At 40.2% G+C, this 19,378-nt stretch overlaps 2 protein-coding genes across 5 annotated transcripts in view; one reads left to right on the forward strand and one right to left on the reverse strand.

Moving 5' to 3' along the window:
- Positions 1-680: 680 nt before the first annotated feature.
- LOC105547274 (histone H2A.J) lies at positions 681-2,439 on the forward strand. Of its 3 annotated transcripts, none has more exons than XR_001007205.1 (2): positions 681-1,261; positions 1,641-1,928. XR_001007205.1 is itself a non-coding variant. In XM_011990796.1 (2 exons), the coding sequence occupies exons 1-2, from the start codon at positions 820-822 to the stop codon at positions 1,759-1,761; spliced, it is 468 nt and encodes a 155-aa protein (XP_011846186.1). In that variant the 5' UTR covers positions 681-819; the 3' UTR covers positions 1,762-2,439. The 3 variants fall into 3 exon arrangements, 1 of the variants encoding a protein (XP_011846186.1); XR_001007204.1 differs by having other exon boundaries at positions 681-1,325; positions 1,641-1,912; XM_011990796.1 differs by having other exon boundaries at positions 681-1,186; positions 1,661-2,439.
- A 10,730-nt stretch (positions 2,440-13,169) lies between these two features.
- WBP11 (WW domain binding protein 11) overlaps positions 13,170-19,378 on the reverse strand; it is an 18,238-nt gene continuing 12,029 nt past the window's right edge. For both annotated transcript variants that reach the window (XM_011990797.1, XM_011990798.1), the window contains 4 exons: positions 18,243-18,344; positions 17,528-17,821; positions 15,647-15,829; positions 13,170-14,192 (listed from right to left, as the gene is read on the reverse strand). In XM_011990797.1, the coding sequence (XP_011846187.1) occupies positions 13,759-14,192; positions 15,647-15,829; positions 17,528-17,821; positions 18,243-18,344 (1,013 nt within the window). In that variant the 3' untranslated portion in view covers positions 13,170-13,758. The remainder of the gene's footprint in view (positions 14,193-15,646; positions 15,830-17,527; positions 17,822-18,242; positions 18,345-19,378) is intronic.

Consider the following 19,378-nt stretch of genomic DNA (forward strand, 5'->3'; position numbering starts at 1 on the left):
GCGAAGGCCAAGACTTCGGCCTCTCCAATAAAACCTAGTGGCTCTTTGCAGGCCCATAGCCTCAAAGACAAAAGATATTTTGGCTAGGCGAGCTTGTTCCTCCCGTCAGCGCACGAAGTATTCACGTCTGGCCATCATTAGCTTCAAAGACTTAAAAGTGAACGATTGGCTGGCTGTGACCCGCAGGACCCAGCAGGGAGACCAGTGCGGTCTCCACACCGTTGGGTAGCTGCAGGCAAGGCTCTTGTATAAGAAACAGCCCACGGACCCTGTCCTGGGCAGGCAGAATTCCGCAGAGAGGCTGTTGTTTCGCCTAAGCAGCACGGGCTGCCGAGACAGAAACCTACCTGACTAGTATGGTGTATTATATGAGACCATCCACTTAGCATAGCAACGTCTACGGATAACCCCTGTAGCTCTTCTTCTGGATTGCTTTCTGTTTCCAACCATGTTTTCTTATTTCCTACTAGTTTATTTGCTTGGGAGCGAGCGTGGTCGTGGAAAACCCATAACCGCTAAATTCATCTGGGTCCCCAAACGCGGAGCGGGCTGGCCTCGGTATTTATGTGAGCGGCTATATAAATGAGGATTCGGAGTTTGCTCTGTTGATTGGAGAGAGCTGGAGGAGGCGGTCTCTCTTCCAGAGCGCTAGTTGGGAGCGGCGCCTGCCTGTCATTGGTCACCAGAGCCAATGGGAAGGGGCTGCCCCGCGGCCGCAAAGAGTTTGTAGAGGCAGTTCGGAGGCGGTACGTTGCATTCCGGTACCGGACGCCGAGAGCGGTTTGTCTCCGTCTCTGGAGTTGTAGGCGAGAGGTGATCATGTCCGGTCGCGGAAAACAGGGCGGCAAAGTACGAGCAAAGGCCAAATCCCGCTCCTCCCGCGCGGGCCTGCAGTTCCCGGTGGGCCGAGTGCACAGACTGCTGCGCAAAGGGAACTACGCGGAGCGAGTGGGCGCCGGGGCGCCGGTGTATCTGGCGGCGGTGCTGGAGTACCTGACGGCGGAGATCCTGGAGCTGGCTGGCAATGCCGCGCGTGACAACAAGAAGACCAGGATAATTCCCCGCCACCTGCAGCTCGCCATCCGCAACGACGAAGAGTTAAACAAGCTGCTGGGCAAAGTGACCATCGCTCAGGGCGGCGTCCTGCCCAACATCCAGGCCGTGCTGCTGCCCAAGAAGACGGAGAGTCAGAAGGCGAAGAGCAAGTGACCCTGACGCCGCCCTCAGGGAGCTGGCTCCCCCCGCAAGGGCCCTTTTCATGGTCATCCCGCAATGGTTTTGAATGTGCTGGATGTCATGGAGGGCCGGTGACATCTAGCGGGGAGGTGGGCGGCGAGGGGCCCGGCGGGAGCCAATAAAGTTGGTGAAAATCGTTTGGTCTAGAGAGCTGTATAGTCGCGGGGACCTGCCGGATGACCCCAGGGGAGGGGGGCGATTGGGAAACCCCTGGAGCAGGTACTGGTGGGTGGGCTTGAGCCACTCTGGACTGCTTTGGTCCGCAGGTCACCCTCGAGGCGTTAAGGGAGGGTGGCTTGGAGGTGGGCAGGGTGGGAGCGCACCTCGCTCTCAGTAGGGCAAAGGGGAGGCAGAGTCGGTGCGGCGAGGCCTCCTCCGGAATTATTTTTACTTCCCCTTCCCAGAGGCTTCGCTCTCCTGCCAGTTTGTGGGCACTCAGGACCAAGTTCTGGGAAGAGACCGTCGGATCGAGCTGGGCTCGGGGCAGGAAGTGTCTCCGGCCATATTTTTCAAAAAGTGGAGTAACTTTCCGTCTTGGAAGGGTGGTTCTGACGGCACGATATTAACTTAAGAGATTCTTCTTAGCCTAGTAGCTGCTGTGCTTTCATGCTTTGGATATCAGATATCTTTATATAGCACCTTATGTTCGTATTTTTTTAAATGAAAGAAACGTTCAATTTGAGTCATGAGGTTGGAAATTCGTTCCCCGGACAGTCATATTGCATAACATTGCAGCGCCTTTAGTCGTGAGTTACATATGCTTGAGCTTTTAAAGTGATGTTTTCAGGTTTCTAGCTTCATAATGATCCTGTCTTCAGATTATATTCTCTTTGAGACTCAGTTTGACTTTGCTTTAAAACAAAGCAAAAACCTCTTGCTTTTAGGGGTTCTTAAACCCAACAAATAACCTGTTTGAAATCTCTTATGTTCTCCCACTAGCCTGAAGCAATGACCTCATTCCAGTAATGTCTTTGGGAGTTGCATTGCCTAATGGCACGATATTGCTTTAATAAACATGTGAGGAAAGATAGGGCCAAATACTTAAGTGCAGGGAGAAACACATTTCAGACCAGGAATCCATATTTAAGAGTTAACACTAGTAATCATCTGCCCTTAGTTGACACTCCCATTTATTTCATCCTTCTCAGCTAATTTCATCCTGGCCCACAGACCCCACAAAAAAGATCCCAGTACAGATTTCACATCTTTGGACTCCTCTTTCCTGTGAGTCAGAATTGAAGTCTTCCCCCAAAATATATATATAAAATAATAAATATATATTATATATATTGTAATAAACATATATTATCTATATTATATATATTTTATATATATATTATGTCTTCATCCTTAGTAGCAGCTGGCCCATTTTCCCACTTGCACTTTATTTTGTCCCCAGTATTTATTGAACAGCTGTCTATGCCAGGCTCTGTACAAAGTGATAGGAGTAGAGCTGTGAATGAGGCCAACCAGATTTCCATTCTCTTGGAGCTCATTTTATTTTTATTAGTTCCTGAAGGCGGGACAAGGAACAAATACATACGTTAATATGAGAGATCAGCTTCTGTTAGTACTTGTACCTCTCTATGTGTGGATGAATGATGGAATTACTTCTCCCATGTTGCCACTTTTGAGGTGTACAAAGGTCAGGACGTACATACCTCTGTTAGGGGGCAAATTATTGGGCAGGTTCCAGATGTCCTGCTATTCACTCGCTGTGGTTTTGTCATATGTAAAAGTCATAACACCTGTTTTAAGGATTAAGCTTGTTCACTTACTGTGTGCCACATATTAGACAACAAATGGAAAAAAGTACGATGTTCTATAGGGGTATGGGTTTATCCTTATAGGTTAAATTATAGGTAAACATTAATAGGACTTTTAAAAAATGCCTAATTGTTAGAATTAATACTTGCAGTTACCACTTGGGGTCAGTGGAACAAAATGCATATATGGTTTTGACATTTGAGTCTAATTTCTTAAAGAGATGAGGCATCTGAGGGATTGTTACCAAAATGATGAAGAAGTAAGGACAAGGGACATCAAGACATTCATAAGAAAAAGCACCTTTGCCTTTCCCTGGGAAGATTCACAGGAGTCTGTGCAGCTCTTGTTACATGATGAGCAACATAGACAAGATACAAGGCATGGTAACTGCCCTGTCTCTACCCGCCTCTCCCAGCACTACCGTAAGGATTCTTAGCATCCCCTCACATACTTTGCCTGCCTCAAAATTCAATCATCTCCTCACCATTTTTGTTTTTGAGAGTTTTTTTTAAACCTGAATCGTTTATTGGCAGTTTAAAATGCATACTCCTACAAAATCAGCTCAGTCCATGATCCACGATGGACAAACAGTAGTTCTTGCTGATGTGTGATTGTTAATTTAAAAGGCCACTATTTCTTTAAGCATAAGACCATATGGGAAAAGACCTAAGACAAAATCTGGTGGGAATTGAATTCCAGTTTTTAATAGAGTTATAATCCATAGTTTTAGTTACACACACACATACTCTTCCCTGCAGAGATAAGCCCTTCAGTGCGGCTGTGGCTTGGCCAGGATTTGTTTGATCTTTGTTTTTCCTGCAGGGCCAGTCTTGTCTTTGTGTCCCTGAGGACTGGTCTGTTTAGTTGTGCCTGCCTGGAATCAAAAGGTTTAGTCAGGCTCCATAATTGGTGATGACTGGCATACTACATGCAAACCACAATGCCCCCTCCAGTGGTTGAAAGGTCGCATACCACGCTGTGTAAGAACTTCAGCTCTCTGCAATGAGACTTAAATTCAGATTCACTCTACTCATTAGTTATCTGATTTTTGGAAACTTAATCTCTTTAAACCGGTTTCATCTCTAAAATGGGCATAATAGTTTACCTCAGAGAGTCTGGGGAGGATTCAATGAATTAATTTGAGTGAGGACACTAAGATTCCCGTATAGAAATAGGCTCAATGAATAGTAGCTGTTCTTATTTCTATGTAAAGTGAGTAGCGGTAGTTGATGGGAGCTGTTGAAACAGGTAAACATACAGCATTCTAGCAATCCTATGACTTTTGTGATAGCAACCATAAAAACAATTTTAGTGACTGTTTTATTAATTAAAGCACATCCACAATTCAATGTGTAACAAAAAAGAAAGTAATAAATGATTAAAGCTTGTGAACCTGAATTTGCAGTTTTGCTTTTTTTGTGTTTGTTTTTTGTTTTTGCCCCTGAAGACAACCTAGTTTAGAATTTATGGCTTGTTAAGTCCACCCACACACATTAAAAATGGACCCCGTTTGTTCAATAATGTATCGAACAATATTATGTGTTACACCTGTGATTGGTAACCAGCTGCCAAGAAACTTACTATCATGGTACACACACTCAAAAGGAAGATAATAACAGAGTACGTGTAGAGGGAAGGAGATGCTCAGGGTGTTAACAGGAACAGGGAATATGGGTACCTGTGTCACTCAGCCAGGTGGGCACACTGGCTGGTGGGAGGTGTAAGCTGGGCTGAGAGGCAGCACGCACGAAGACATGGGGGTCAAAAGTAACTCCTGCAACTGGATTTGGATCTGAATCTAGGGGAAAAAAGTCTGGATTGGAGATAAGAATTTGGGAGTCATGACTAAAAATAGCCAGAGTAGATCGAATCATCCAGAAAGAACATATACATGTATAGAGTATAGACCGATATCAGAAATTGCCACAACCAACAGAATGTGAAGATCTGTGAGATTTAATCAATTGGCAGAGGAAGAGGCATCACTAAAGAGAGAAAAGGATGTGGCCGGAAGGACACCGGGAGAGAAAGTGTCAATAGAGATTTTTCCACAATTTGGATCGTTGTGCTGCTTCGTACTCCCTGCTTGCTTATACTTAAAGAAATGGTCTTTAAAAGTTACTACTTTTTTCCACACATAGGAAATGGTGACAAGCTGGCTCATGTTACTAATGGAATTGGGATCAAAATGCATTTTTACCCTTTACATTTTTAAACTGCGCATATGGAAATTCAAGGTATACATGGTGACAGCAAAAACATTTTTCTAAAAAAAAACCTAGAAGAATATTGGCAAAGATCCCTTAAAGATATCCTTTATCATCATTCTTTTTAGTTGAATATAATTTTTTACATATAAATTTTAAAGAAGTTTTAAAAAGAGGTAACTTATTCATAAAGCCAATGTAGGCATTTTAGAATGATTAAAACATGAGAAATTGGACTCTGACAAGGCAACTTTTTAAAAAATCAATAAATGTTTAGCTTTCCAAGAGAGAGAAATGGAGAGTAAGAGGAACAGAGAAGAAGCAGAGGAAGAAATAATGAAACTGGTTTCAGGCAGATATGAAATTATCACTGTAAAGCTTTATTTTGTTTTCTCCACAAGTGGAGGAAGGAAAACTTACATGTTGAAAATTGGATTTTAACATATACATACTTGAAGGAGAATGATGACTTGTTTGGGCAGTAACTTGGATCCATTTTGTTTTTTTTTTTTTGAGACAGGGTCTCCCCCAGTTGCCCAGGCTGGCGTGCAGTGTTGTGATCACAGCTCACTGCACCCTCCACCTCTAGGCTCAAGCCATCCTCCTACCTCAGCCTCCCGAGTAGTTGGGACTACAGTTGTGTGCCATCACACCTGGCTAATTTTTTTATTAATAATTTTTGTAGAGATGGAGTTTCACCATGTTGCCCAGGCTGGTCTCTAACTCCTGGGCTCAACTGATCTTTCCGCCTCTGCCTCCCAAAGTGTTGGGATTGTAGGCATGAGTTACCACGCTCATAGACCCTTGATAATTTTATCGAGCCATGAAATAAAAAAGGAAGCATTGCTTAACCCCAAAGTATGGAATCATAGGAGAGAGGAACCCTATATTCAACAAAATTATCTTTCTTTTAGACAAACAAGCAATCTGAGCATGAGAGTTTGCTTTCTGTTTTAAAGCACTTCTCAAATGAACTGTCCTTTTCATGTCAAAAGCCCAAGTGACCACTACAATTCCAAAATATCCCTGATGAAATTGTTGTATTAGAGACGGAAGTGTACAGATTAGCTTTGTAGTAAGACATCGTGAAGAAAACGTGTGTTTGGCCTGAAAGAAGTACAGTTTTAAATTGTGAAGACTAGGAGAAATGCAGTCGTATGTAAAGATGTGTAACCTCTAACCCCCAGAGTTTGGCCATGGGCCAGCTATTAGTCTAGGCAGACGAAACAAAATAGTCCAGTTCTCAGGGGCACATAGACAAGACTGAGGAAGACGTCTTAATCAGACTTGGAAATGGTAACCCCAAGCAAAATTTATCCTAAGATCTCTGGTCTGGAGACCTTCTGAACTCATTAGCACTTGGAAGTCACTTGCAAACAGATTTATCAGAACTATGTTTATAACTTTCCCTGTGGACAACACTCAATATTAAGCAAGCAGTAGAAGCAAGGAATAGAAGACTAAAAATGGTTTGCTGAAAGAATATAAATCTGATTAGATAATTTAAAAAATTCCAAGAGATTGTCTTCCTAGGGAAACACATAAAGTCAACACTGAAGTGCTTCAACAAAATACAGGAACTCAGTTCAATGTGAACTTATTTCCCAGCCATGAGCAAGTGGCACCTCACACAGATCAAGTCACAAGAGGTCTCAGATGTGCACACTGCGTTGAGAGTCCTGGTGCAAGCAATGAGAGCTTTGGATAAACCTGTAGTTTTGTCTATGCCCTCTAGCCAAAGACCATCAGGAACATATTTGTAGTTGAACAAGTTGGGATTATTCCTCTTTGCAGCAAGGGGGAACACATTCCATGGGGAAATGTGGGGTGTCTCAGTAAGAGGCTGTTAGGGCGTATTATAGGACTTGGGTTTGTGTTAGTTGATTTGGGGGCTTTGCTCAGAATTGCATGCCGTCAGGAAGTAGGGTGCAACAAGTGTTGTAAAGTGCAGAATGCAGTGAAACTAAAGCTGTAATTGATAAATATGCTAATGCATATTAGCCAGGATAGGGATTTTTTGTTCATTTTTGTTGTTTGGACAATGTTCATGTTTTTGTTTCTGTTCAGACATGATTACAGAAAGGTCTTGATTTTTATTTGATCTTTTTACGGCCACTCAGTGGTCTTGTCTCGTGTTAGTGTTCTGTGAATTGTGTATGTTCAACAGATCACCACAGTGTAGCTGTGTCAGGCCAACTCCTGGCAACAGCACAGCCTAGCTGATAGTCCAGATCAGTTGCTATCTGTCACGGACTGCTTTTCCCTTGCTCATTAGCTAAAAAAATGTGACACATGGAAGAATGGTTGCTCAGCGGTGGAAGTAGACAAATACATCTCAAGGCAAATGTTGGCAGTGCCCAAGCATCATGCAAAAGAGGGAGCTACTGTCTTCAAGTAGTTCAGTCACACATTTGTATATTTCAAGCATCCATATCCGCTAACAAAATCCTCATTTTCATGTTCATCAAGTAACTTTCTATCTTGAATTTATCTTTTTGTCCATGTCCTCACATAGGATAAGAATGTCCTTGTTGGCCGGGCGCAGTGGCTCAAGCCTGTGGTCCCAGCACTTTGGGAGGCCGAGACGGGCGGATCACGAGGTCAGGAGATCAAGACCATCCTGGCGAACACGGTGAAACCCTGTCTCTACTAAAAAATACAAAAAACTGGCCGGGCGAGGTGGAGGGCGCCTGTGGTCCCAGCTGCTCGGGAGGCTGCGGCGGGAGAATGGCGTGAACCCGGGAGGCGGAGCTTGCAGTGAGCTGGCATCCGGCCACTGCACTCCAGCCTGGGCGACAGCGAAACTCCGTCACAAAAAAAAAAAAAAAAAAAAGAAAGACCTTGTTTCTTGAACATGGTATTCCAGGTGTTCCTAATAATAAATTATGCTTTAAATTTTTTATCTCTATGTATGTATATTACTTATATTTATTTAAACGTATATATTAGGGAAATACTATGACCTCACTTTCCTCCCTTCTTCCAGTATCCTGTTTCCCACTGCCCAGCCCAAATGGAAGACAAAAGACAAGAAAGCCCATTGATGCCTTATCTACAGTTTAGCCTTCTGGAGGCATATAACAGGGTGGAAAAGTATAAAGACAGCATTAGGAGGGAAGACCTCTTAGTTGTCCAAATATAATATGAGCATGCATCCATTGCCAGGGTAAAGAGTGTCACTGGACCTTTTACAACATGAGAAAGGTTATTTCCTCACAAAACCCTTGTTATACAGAGTGTTCTAGCAAGAGCAAACAGTCCAGATGAAATCTCTGGTGTAAAACTTTCATAAGAGTAGTCCTTAAACGAAGTCTATAAAATTTATAGCTTTACAGATTCCAGCCTGTTCTTCTGCCATTCTTTATACCACTCACCAGCCATGTAAAACTATCTCTTGTCTCCTCCAGCAGGGAACAAGGGCACAGAGAACTCACACCCTCTTCTTTGCTTCAGCCTGTCCACTAGAACTAGCTCAGGCTTAATCTAACTGCAAAGCAGCTCAGGAAATATAGAAGAGAAGATGACATATTTTGGTGAGTACCATTGTCTCTGCCAGTTTCTTGGAGCATTTTTGCTTACTTCCTAGTTCTTAGCTTTGTTCTATTTAACATACTTCTGTTGTGGAGCTTGCCAGTTAATTAAAGTTCCTTTGAGAGTTTTCAAGAAAAGTGACACACACAGTTATATTAGCTAGCACACATAAGCTAACAGAACTAGCTAGTAGCCCCTGCCAAAAAGGGCTTGAGAAATATTCCATTTGTTTTTGCCAAAGGAACCTGTGCTAAGAATTGTTTTAAAACATTGTGATAGTAGAAGTAAAGAGCACTGCTTTTTCTTTAGATTCATGTGTGCCAGTTCTGAGCTCCAAATTAAAACTTCAAATTCGGCTCTGAGTTTTCTCAGTAGAGGGCCCTGTAGAGAAACATTGCAGTAAGAAAGGGCGTATTTCCATTCGGACACCAAGTAAGGGAGGCTACCTGCCTTCAGTGCAGGTTTCATCTTAGGAAACCAGGGTAGTGACAGAAACTGTGTAGCTCACAAAGCCCAAAATACTCACCATCTGGCCCTTTAGAGAAAGTTCGCTGATCCCTGTTCCAGTCTATCTGCAGAAACAAAAATGAAAAATACGAAGCTCCCCAAACCACGAAGCATCTATTGAAATAACTGATGTTGTTCTGCTAGCTTTTTATGGAGAAAAACTAGCAGAACAACATCAGTTATTTCAAATAGATACTTTCTAAGGTTAACCCTTAAGTTTTAAAACAATCTGTCTTAAAATTATTTCATCAAATACAAGGTTTTTTTTGTTTGTTTTTGTTTTTTTCCCATGAATACGTATTTTATAAATGAACTTTGAGGGTACAAGTGTGAATTTAAAAATACCTCCTTCTTTGGTCTAGGTTATTATGCAGTAAGAATAGTCTTAGGGGGAGATGTTGAATTTGTACTTGGCCTGGGTTTTACTTCCCTTTTCAATCAAGAAAGCCATCAAACATTCTTTGAAGGTAAGGTTTTCTTTGCAATAAGTTGCTGAAGCCCTTTTTCGCTTTTACAAAGAAGTTCAACCTTCATAAAAGTAATATGGCTTTTTCATTTGTGGGTGGTATGTTTTATAAAATCAGACAGGATTTCAGAGATGTATGTTTCCCCCTCTTCCTGCCTAAACTTTGGCTGTCATCTTCCTTTTTTCTTTGCCTCACTCCCCATTTTATTGGGATCAAGATTGCTGGGTATAGACAGTAATAATGAACAGTGCAGTTCATTCTGTTCTTCCTTGGACTATAAATTTTTCTAGACATTCTATGGCTAGAAACCTGTTGTATTCTTTCTTCACAAATACTGTTACAAAAGCCATTATTTTACATTTTTTACAGCATTTTAGAGTGTTAATTCTGCATATATTTATCTCCTGCAAAAGTGGTGTAACTCTTACTAAAAATGGACTTACCGTGGTATTTTACAATTTTAAAAAACACAGCTTATTTTTAAGCTTAATATGCCTGGAGGGGAAATACTCTGTGACTGGAATAACATGTCAAGGAAAAATGTGTTTGGGGACCCATGGTCTTCTCTTGCAGACTTCCGATTTATTTTTAAAAACATACTTTCTCTATTTGGTTGCAGCACCATTAGACCCACAGTGTATATTTAATATTTCTAAACTTACAGAGAAAATATTCAATTAAAAAAAAACTTTAAAAAAGTTAATATATAAAATTATAAACGTAAAATGAGTATGTCTTCACTGGCACATGGCATATATAGCTGATTTCCCCCCCAAATTGTTGTTAAAAAAAGATGCTTTAAAAATTTAGCATTAGTAAGTATTGTACTCACGGTTTGAGACAGATAAAGACAATGAAGTTTATTCCCTGAATTTCCCTAAGGTCCATGAGGGTAGGGACCTTACTTGATTTAGCTCACCACTGTATTCCCAGCACCTAGCTCAGTTGTTGGACAGTAACTGTCTATAGAATAAGTAAACTTCATACTCTCATGTCCCCATATCCTCAAGTATGTCATTCCATCAATTACCCCATCATTCTCCACCCTCTCCCTATTGGCTATTGCCCCTCAGCAAAACGTCTGCCAATTAAAATCCCTCCGTTCACCCAGAGCATAGCCACCTGCCTTCTGTCCTCTTTCCTTCATAAACTACAAGGCTTTCTTAGAGAAAAAAGTTGGGAGACAGTTCTTTTGGCTTTACAGAAGTTCTAGTTCCGACTTTTGCCAAAAGCTCTTATTTCTAAAAATGTAAAAATATGTTTTCCAGCAACTCATTAATACCTTCCTGGATCTAGGATCTGTATATGAAGAAAGTATGTGTGGCTCTGCTTGGTGACAGCTTTGAGCCCCAGTAGTTCTGAAATAACGCCGGTCTTCCAAACTGGCTGAGGAACATTTTCAGATGTTAGACCTGCTTTAGTTTGAGTTAGGGATAAAACTGTTCAGTTCTATAGGGGTAGTGACTGTCCCATCTTCTCGGCCTGAAGAATTACTTGAATGCAATAAAAATGATTTTTAAAATACTTATAACTCTCCCCAGCTATATATAAGGAGGTATTTTAATAAAGAGCACAAACGAGAATATAGAAAATGATAATTGAAACAGAATTTTGGATAGCATCTGGGCTGCATGCTGATTCCATGACATGGCAGAATATTATTGTGGTGATTCTTAATTTAAAGGGGCAATTGCTGTCCCTAAAGTGACACTTTGCTAAGGAAATAGTAACAAGTCTATCTATATACATGATTAAAGATTTTTATCATTTACATTTCATAGCTGTGATCTAACCATTTTTGTGAAAATATTATGTAAATTATGATAACAAGTGTACTCAGAATCAGAATTAATTCCCCTTTCCTGTGGATGCAGTTGATGTACTGTGTCACATCTTACCACTGATTTTCAGAAAATTATACTAGCAATATTAGGAAATGCCTTTATGATAAACTATCAACAGCTTTCTTATATTAACATGAATCAGAAATCTCCGAGTCAAGGCTGAGATGGGAAGATCACTTGAGGTTAGACCACCAGACTGGGCAACATAGCAAGACCTCATCTCTAAAAAATAAATTAGCTGGTTGTGGTGGCACATATCTGTAGTTCCAACTACTTGGGAGGCTGAGGCCAGAGGATCACTTGAACCCAGGAGTTTGAGGCTACAGTGAGCTATGATCATATCACTGCACTGTAGCCTGGGCAACAGAGCAGGCACTTGTCTCTAAGGAAAAATGATTAAAAAAATCGCTCCCAGAAAGAATACATGTTTCAAGTAAGATCATTAAAAATATTTCAGATCAAGTATTGGGGAGCAATTCTGTTTATGCTGAAACTGTAACTACAATATTGATACCATATGGTTTGATCCTTGATATCCATAAGGTTATCAAGGACAGTGTCAAGGATTGATAACATAAGGTTCAATCCTTACATCTAAACAATCAGACTCAATTCACCTGCTGACCTATATTAATATTACACTAGAAAACCAACCCAAAACGGTCTATTTAGTGCTTTGGCAGGATTTGCTTTAATATTAAAGAATAAATCAGTATCTTCCAAGCAAAGTCAAAACAAACAAAAGATCTTGAATAAAAGTCTAAAAATCCATCAAATAAATCAACTCTAAGAAAATAAATGCCTTGTATTATTGCACTACATTTTAGGTTATCACCAATTTTTGATAGTATGGGATTTACATGAAAGGCATTTGAGATACTGTGGAAAGTAACGTATGACTAAACAATGCACACACTGTATGTGTTTATGAAATACACACTTTGGATCACTGGATAAATCATGAGTCCTTTTTAAGTTTCAATACTCTCTAGTGTAAAATGGGGAAAATACCCAGAAAAGTCATCTATTAGGGTTACTTGGTAGATCAGTTAGTCATGAAATTAACATTAAACTTAATAGACTAAGAGTTAGTCAACATTGGTACATGAGTTTACATTAAAGCACTTTGTAAACAAAATGGTATAAATGCAAATTAATGTTATATATATTAAAATATGAATGAATAATATAAAAGCACACAAAACCCATCAATTCAGAAAGGGAAAAAAGCTCGCCTTTTCTGATTCTTTAATAGCTTAAAAATGGTTTAAAATGACTTTTGCCATTCAACTCGTATCAGTTCATGAAGCTCTAGAATAAGTAACCACTGAAGGTAAGCTATCTTTTAAACAATAAAAGCCAAACTATACTATTCCTAACACCTTTCAGTTTCTCTAAAGCCACTATGACAACCTTACAGGAAAATAATTACTCCTCTTTTTTATCCCTTAAAATTCAAAACGTAGTTTCTACCATGGTTTCAGTAAGATTCTCATTCTGTACCAGAAAGGCAGTTCCTTGAAAACCCAAGTTTTAAATACTTAACCTTTTTTTTTCTGTCCATAAACTAGGTATTATGTTTACACATTATCAGTAACACAGAGTCAGTATCTTGGTGTAGAACATTTATTTATTTTTCCCACGAATCACTGAAAGTTTAGGTCAGTGGGAAATAATTTTAATCAAATAATTGTACATTTTCTTCCCACACATCCTGCCTTGTATTAGGAAATGACATTGTGATCCATTTCATTACAAGTAAAATATTACAAAATATTTACAGGAAAATATTAAAAATAACTCAAACACAAAAGGCAAGATGAAATAAACTGTTTTTTTCAAAAATCTCTACTCCAGTGCCCACAGCACACAAGAGAGTCAAAACAAATAAGCAACTAAGATCCCCCGGTGATCACAAATTTCCAAAGAACTGGAGGAGGGGAAGAAACAGGATGAAAATGGTGGTGTGAAAGGGAATGGATGTTAGCAGCACTGCTTCAATAACTGATCTATTCTGGATGAAATACCCTCTTTTATGTGCAGTAAATTCTGAACAAGGCTAAATTTTAGGATATTCCTTGAACTGAAATTAGAAAATACCCTGACAATGGAAGCAGCTCTTTCATCTAAGTTTAATAAGAGCTTCTTTCTCCATGGGCCACTGTTGTGAACAGAAGCCTGTTCTGGCATCAAAAGCTGTCACAGTAGCCCTTCCATCTCTTTCATGAAAGCCTCATAGACATCATCCTTAGTTTGTACTGAGACAGGAACAGAAGGACCAGATTTGGGTGCTGCTTTGGCAAGAGGCACAGCAGAATCATCCTCTGACTTTCTCTGGGGAGCAGCAGTAGCCCCTTTATTCTCCCGACGTACTCTCAGTGCAGTGGGCACAAATCGAGTAATCTCTGCCTTGGGATTAGTGATCTGTGGCTTGGCACTGATGGTTGCTGTGGCTTTCTTCTCAATGGTGGCTGCACTCGTATCATCCGCCTTGGGTCGCTGAATCAAGTTGGGTGGGGCACTTAAAACCCCAGGGTTCGGCAAGGGAGCTGGTGGGAAAAGCCCAGGGGGGGCAGGTCCAAGGGGAGGCACCAAAGGTGGGCGCATCATGCCAGGACGAGGTGGAGGAATGCCTAAATGAATAAAATAGGCAGGATGAATACTGTAAGAACTAATACAATTTAACCACTATTAAGGACATTTAAATATTGGTTACTAATTTTTTAAAAAATGGATAACAACTTACAGAAAATAAGCTGAACTCATACTGGTTGCAATTTGAAACTCAGGAATATTTTATTATAAAACAGTATTTACCTTCAGCCTATATTCCTGCACTTACAGTAATATGTTCTCTTCTCTAAATAATGTTCTACTTTAAAATATAAAGTGACATCAACTGGTTTCAAATTACTATCTCAAATCTCACATCCCAAGATTCTATTCCAGCTGCACAGTGCAGATATTAGTAAGGACAAGGTCAGGAGACCAATGCCCATGCATTGTATTTCCATTACCATTTCCCCTGCACAAAAATGTAACAATGTGCAAGAAAGAAAATTTTAACCCTGGTCATTAAATGCACATGGAGGTCAAGCATGGTGGCTCACATTTGTAATCCCAGCACTTTGGGAGGCCAAGGCGTGTGGATCATTTAAGGTCAGGAGCTCAAGACCAGCCTGACCAACATGATGAAACCGTGTCTCTACTAAAAATACAAAATTAGCTGGGCGTGGTTGTGCACGCCTATAATCCCAGCTACTTGGGAGGCTGAGGCAGGAGAATTGCTTGAACCCAGGAGGCGGAGGTTGCAGTGAGCTGAGATCGCATCATTGCACTCCAGCCTGGGCAACAAGAGCGAAACTCCGTCTCGATGGGAAAAAAGTGCACATGGAGTACGAGAATGCAACTAATCACAATCTGTCATCATTACTGGAAAAGAACTCATGTTCTATGGACAGTCATACATACACAATATTCATATACCAAGAACTGCAGATTTGAGTTCTTCAAATGCTACTTTTAAATTAAAGTACCATATTTTATCAAATCTAAGATCCTATTGATTACATAAACTCATAATTATTCGGTGTACCACTAAGACAGAGAGAAAGAAAAAAAAAGCCCCAGATGGGGCACTTAAAAGCAGATCTTCACATGAAAGTGGGACATTTCAGTGTTGTAAACTAGAAATATACCTGCCACATAAAACAAGCCCACAAGAAAATCTGCATGTCTAACCTTGACACTAGGTAGAGGAAAGGAAAAAAAACACTCTCTGTAATTTTAAACTTTAAGTTGGTACTCATGCGGATGCATGGAACGGCTTCATAACTACAACTAAAACCAAAAAATTATCAAATAGAGAATTTAATCCCATGTTCTCTGGCTAGAAGTCCCTCAAGCGAACCAAGTGCAAATACCCACTGGAAGAACTCTACTTCAAACCAGGTCAACAACAACTTAAAAACCACCACCGACTGTAAGATTACCTCAGATTTCAGAATACTGAAATGTGACCATATATCTTAGAGCAAATTAAATAAACAGTAGGCAAAGTTTTTATTATAGAAATTGAAAGCGTCACCTGGAGGTGCAGGGGGAGGTAGCCTTGGTGGGGGTCCCCGAGGAGGGGGACCAGGAGGCAGACCTGGAGGTGGACCTGGGGGAGGGCCAGGGGGTCGGCCTGGTGGTGGTCCTGGAGGTAAAAGTCGGGGTAAGGGCCCTCGGAGTCCTGGCATTCCAGGTGGTCTCAGGAATGGAGGAGCTCCTGAAAAGGGAGAAATGATAAATTAATGTCACACAAATATACATTAAGTAATAATTATGGCTTAAAAGTAACTCAAATATGGTTTGACTTTAACCTGAAATCAGATTAACTTCAAAAACTTAATGAAACATACATGGAAACAGAATTCACTCAATAAATATCTCAGTACAGCCGGGCACAGTACAGCCACCTCACGCCTGTAATCCCAGCATTTTGGGAGGCTGAGGCGGGTGGATCACGAGGTCATGAGTTTAAGACCAGCCTGGCCAAGATGGTGAAACCCTGTCTCTACTAAAAATACAAAAAAATTAGCTGGGCATGGTGGCGGGCACCTATAATCCCTGCTACTCGGGAGGCTGAGGCAGGAGGATTGCTTGAACCCGGGAGGCGGAGGTTGCAGTGAGGCGAGATCACACCACCGCACTCCAGCATGGGTCACAGAGTGAGACTTTGTCTAAAAAAAAAATATCTGAGCACCAGAAAAATGGTACTGGATTTGTTGTGGATCTTTTCACTTTATTTCCCAACACTGACAAAAAGCGTACTCAATCACAGCTCTGCAATGCTGGAAATATAAAAAGGTGATAAGAAGTCTTAAATGGTTCCAGTATAAGCTGAAAATGGAATATAAAACACAATGCTTTGTCCCTACAAAGGACATGAACTCATCCCTTTTTATGGCTGCATAGTATTCCATGGTGTATATGTGCCACATTTTCTTAATCCAGTCTATCACTGATGGACATTTGGGTTGGTTTCAAGTCTTTGCTATTGTGAATAGTGCCGCAATAAACATACGTGTGCATGTGTCTTTATAGCAGCATGATTTAGGGGGGAGGGACAGCATTAGGAGAAATACCTAATATAAATGAGGAGTTAATGGGTGCAGCACACCAACATGGCACATGTATACATATGTAACAAACCTGCATGTTATGCACATGTACCCTAGAACTTAAAATATAATGATAAAAAAAAAGGCAAGCAAAAAAACCCCACAAAAAAACAAAAAAAACCCCAATGCTTTAAGGACCCCTTGAAACTCATGAATATATAGATAAAGACCACTAAGAATGACATAAAATATGTGACTTCCCTTTGCACCAATCGGAAAATGATTAGCTTAACTGAAGAAAACTTAGTAGGCTGACAACAGGATGAAGGACTAAAATCACAAATAGCTGAAAAGTTCTATGTTTTTTCATTTTATAATCTTTTTATACTTTCGAGCTGAACACTTAACAGACTAATCACCTTTGCCTCTAAAAAAGAACTACAACTAAAAAACTATGCAGATTACACTGACATTCAACATTCTTAACCTAAGAACACAAGACAGTATTAACTGTGTCTTACTCCCACCTGCTGCCAATTTAGAGCTAGGTCAACCTATCATATTAAAAAGCAATACTAAAGAAAGCCTCCATTACATGTTCAAGTTTCTGTCTGTTGTAATCAGAAAAACTTTGAAAACAAGAGTGCTTTGGAGAAAAACAGGTGGCTGTCAGTAGAACTATGAGTTGCAAACCATGGTTTAGGAATAAACAAGCTTTACTTGTCCTTTGAGAATCTTTCACATCTTAGAGAATCCCATTAGGAAGAAACAAGAAAACATGAACGCTAATAACACATATTGTTTTTTGGAATAACTTCGCTCTAACCTCATTTAAACTTTAGTCACATGATGTAAGTGTTTACCTGGAGGTGGACCAGGAGGGAGGCCTGTAGGTGGCCCAGGAGGCCGTAATGGTGGAGCAGGTGGTGGTCCAAGAGGTGGTGGTCCTGGCATGGGAGGTGCTTGTATCTGAGAAGGAGGAACAGACTGCGGCGGAGCCTGCTGCTGTGAAGAAGCAGTGGATGCGCCATCAGAATGGGATTCCTCTTTATGCTGTTTTTGTGATTGCTTTTCTGCTTCAGAGTCATCAGAATCATCTTCATCATCGTCCTCTGAAAATTCCTCTACTTCCCGTCCCTCCTCAGGGATTTCTTGACCTGAAAGAAATTTTAAAGTCAGTAAATGGAGTTGATTCACTTTTTTACAGTTTGGAGAACAGCAATGACTGAATACACATGGTTAATAAATGTGTTCTTAAAATTAAAAACCAAATAGTCTTCTTCAATAAAATACTTAGATGTGAAAGAAATACTATTCTATACTGATCTGTATTAGTGTAGCATAGTGGAATGAACTCAGGCTTTAAAACAAGACAGACCAATATTTAAATGCCAGCCCAACCATTTACTTGCTATGTAACTTTAGGCAGTCTATATAATGGTTCCAAATCTTATTTTTGTAAAACAAGGACTTATTACTTACTTGAAGGTTGCTGAGATACTAAATGGAAAAATGTATGTAAAGCAATTAGCGTCAGGATACACCAAAAGGTGATTCACTATTTTTTCCCTGCCTTACCTGCCATACGAAGCATCATGGCTTGAAGAGGAGTCAGTTCCTTCATGTTCTTCTTTTTCTTCCTTGATTTTCCAGGCATATCTGCAAACCGTACACTCAGACCTAAGGGGTCAAAGGAGGGAGTGGAGTAGATTGGGATCAACAAAATTCAGTAAATGTTTACTATGTAACAGTATAAAGTACTAGATATGACTGCTACCCACTACTTGGCAGAGGTGCAGAATGAGACAGCTATATTAATGATACGAACACCCAGATAAAAACAATGTTCTAGAAAATATAAATTATTAAAGTTGGTCAAAGAGGTGATAAGCCCAGAATATACAAAACTTAAATGGTAGTTGAAGATCTACTCCTTAAAGGCTACAAATAATTTTAGGAGGAAATTCAGCCACATTAAGTTACAGAAATTTCCTGATAAAGAGCACAGGAAAAGATGAAATGTTACCCAACTCATGAAGTTAGCTTAAACCTGATACCAAAACTCATCTATTGGCCAACATAATATATAAGCAAGTTATACATGTTTATAGCAGCACAATTTGCAATTGCAAAAATATGAAACCAATCTAAATGTCATCAACCAACCAATGGTTAAAGAAAATGTGGTATATATCCACCATGGAATACTACTCAGCCATAAAATGGAACAAAATAATGGCCTTTATAGCAACTTGGATGGAGTTGGAGGCCATTACTCTAAGTGAAGTAACTCAGGAATGAAAAATCAAATACTGTATGCTCTCACTTGTAAGTGGGAGCTAAGATATGATGATGCAAAAGCATAAGAATGATACCATGGACTTTGGGGACTCAGTGGGGAAGGGTGGGAGGGGAGTGAGGGAAAGGAGACTACAGACTGGGTACAGTGTATACCCTACTTGGTTGAGGGATGCATCAAAATCTCAGAAATCACCATTAAAGAACTTATCCATGTAACCAAACACAACCTGTTCCCCCAAAACTATCAAAATTAAAATTTACAAAAAGGAAAAAAATATATAAGCAAGTTGAATCCAAGTGTTCTAAAAGCCAGCAATGTAGTTCACTACAATAAAGAACTTACAAAGAACAAAAAAAAAGTTACATCCCAACAGATATATAAAAAATACTTATGATTAAAAAAAAAAAAAAAA

Source organism: Mandrillus leucophaeus, unplaced genomic scaffold, assembly GCF_000951045.1.
Source record: "Mandrillus leucophaeus isolate KB7577 unplaced genomic scaffold, Mleu.le_1.0 Scaffold383, whole genome shotgun sequence".
NCBI lineage: Eukaryota > Metazoa > Chordata > Mammalia > Primates > Cercopithecidae > Mandrillus > Mandrillus leucophaeus.

Bases quoted from the DNA above. Each gene is read 5' to 3' on its own strand.
- LOC105547274 (XM_011990796.1), top strand. From the start codon at position 820: ATGTCCGGTCGCGGAAAACAGGGCGGCAAAGTACGAGCAAAGGCCAAA. The intron at 1,187-1,660 runs GTCAGAAGGCGA...CTCTCCTGCCAG, and splicing joins GCTGCCCAAGAAGACGGAGA to TTTGTGGGCACTCAGGACCA.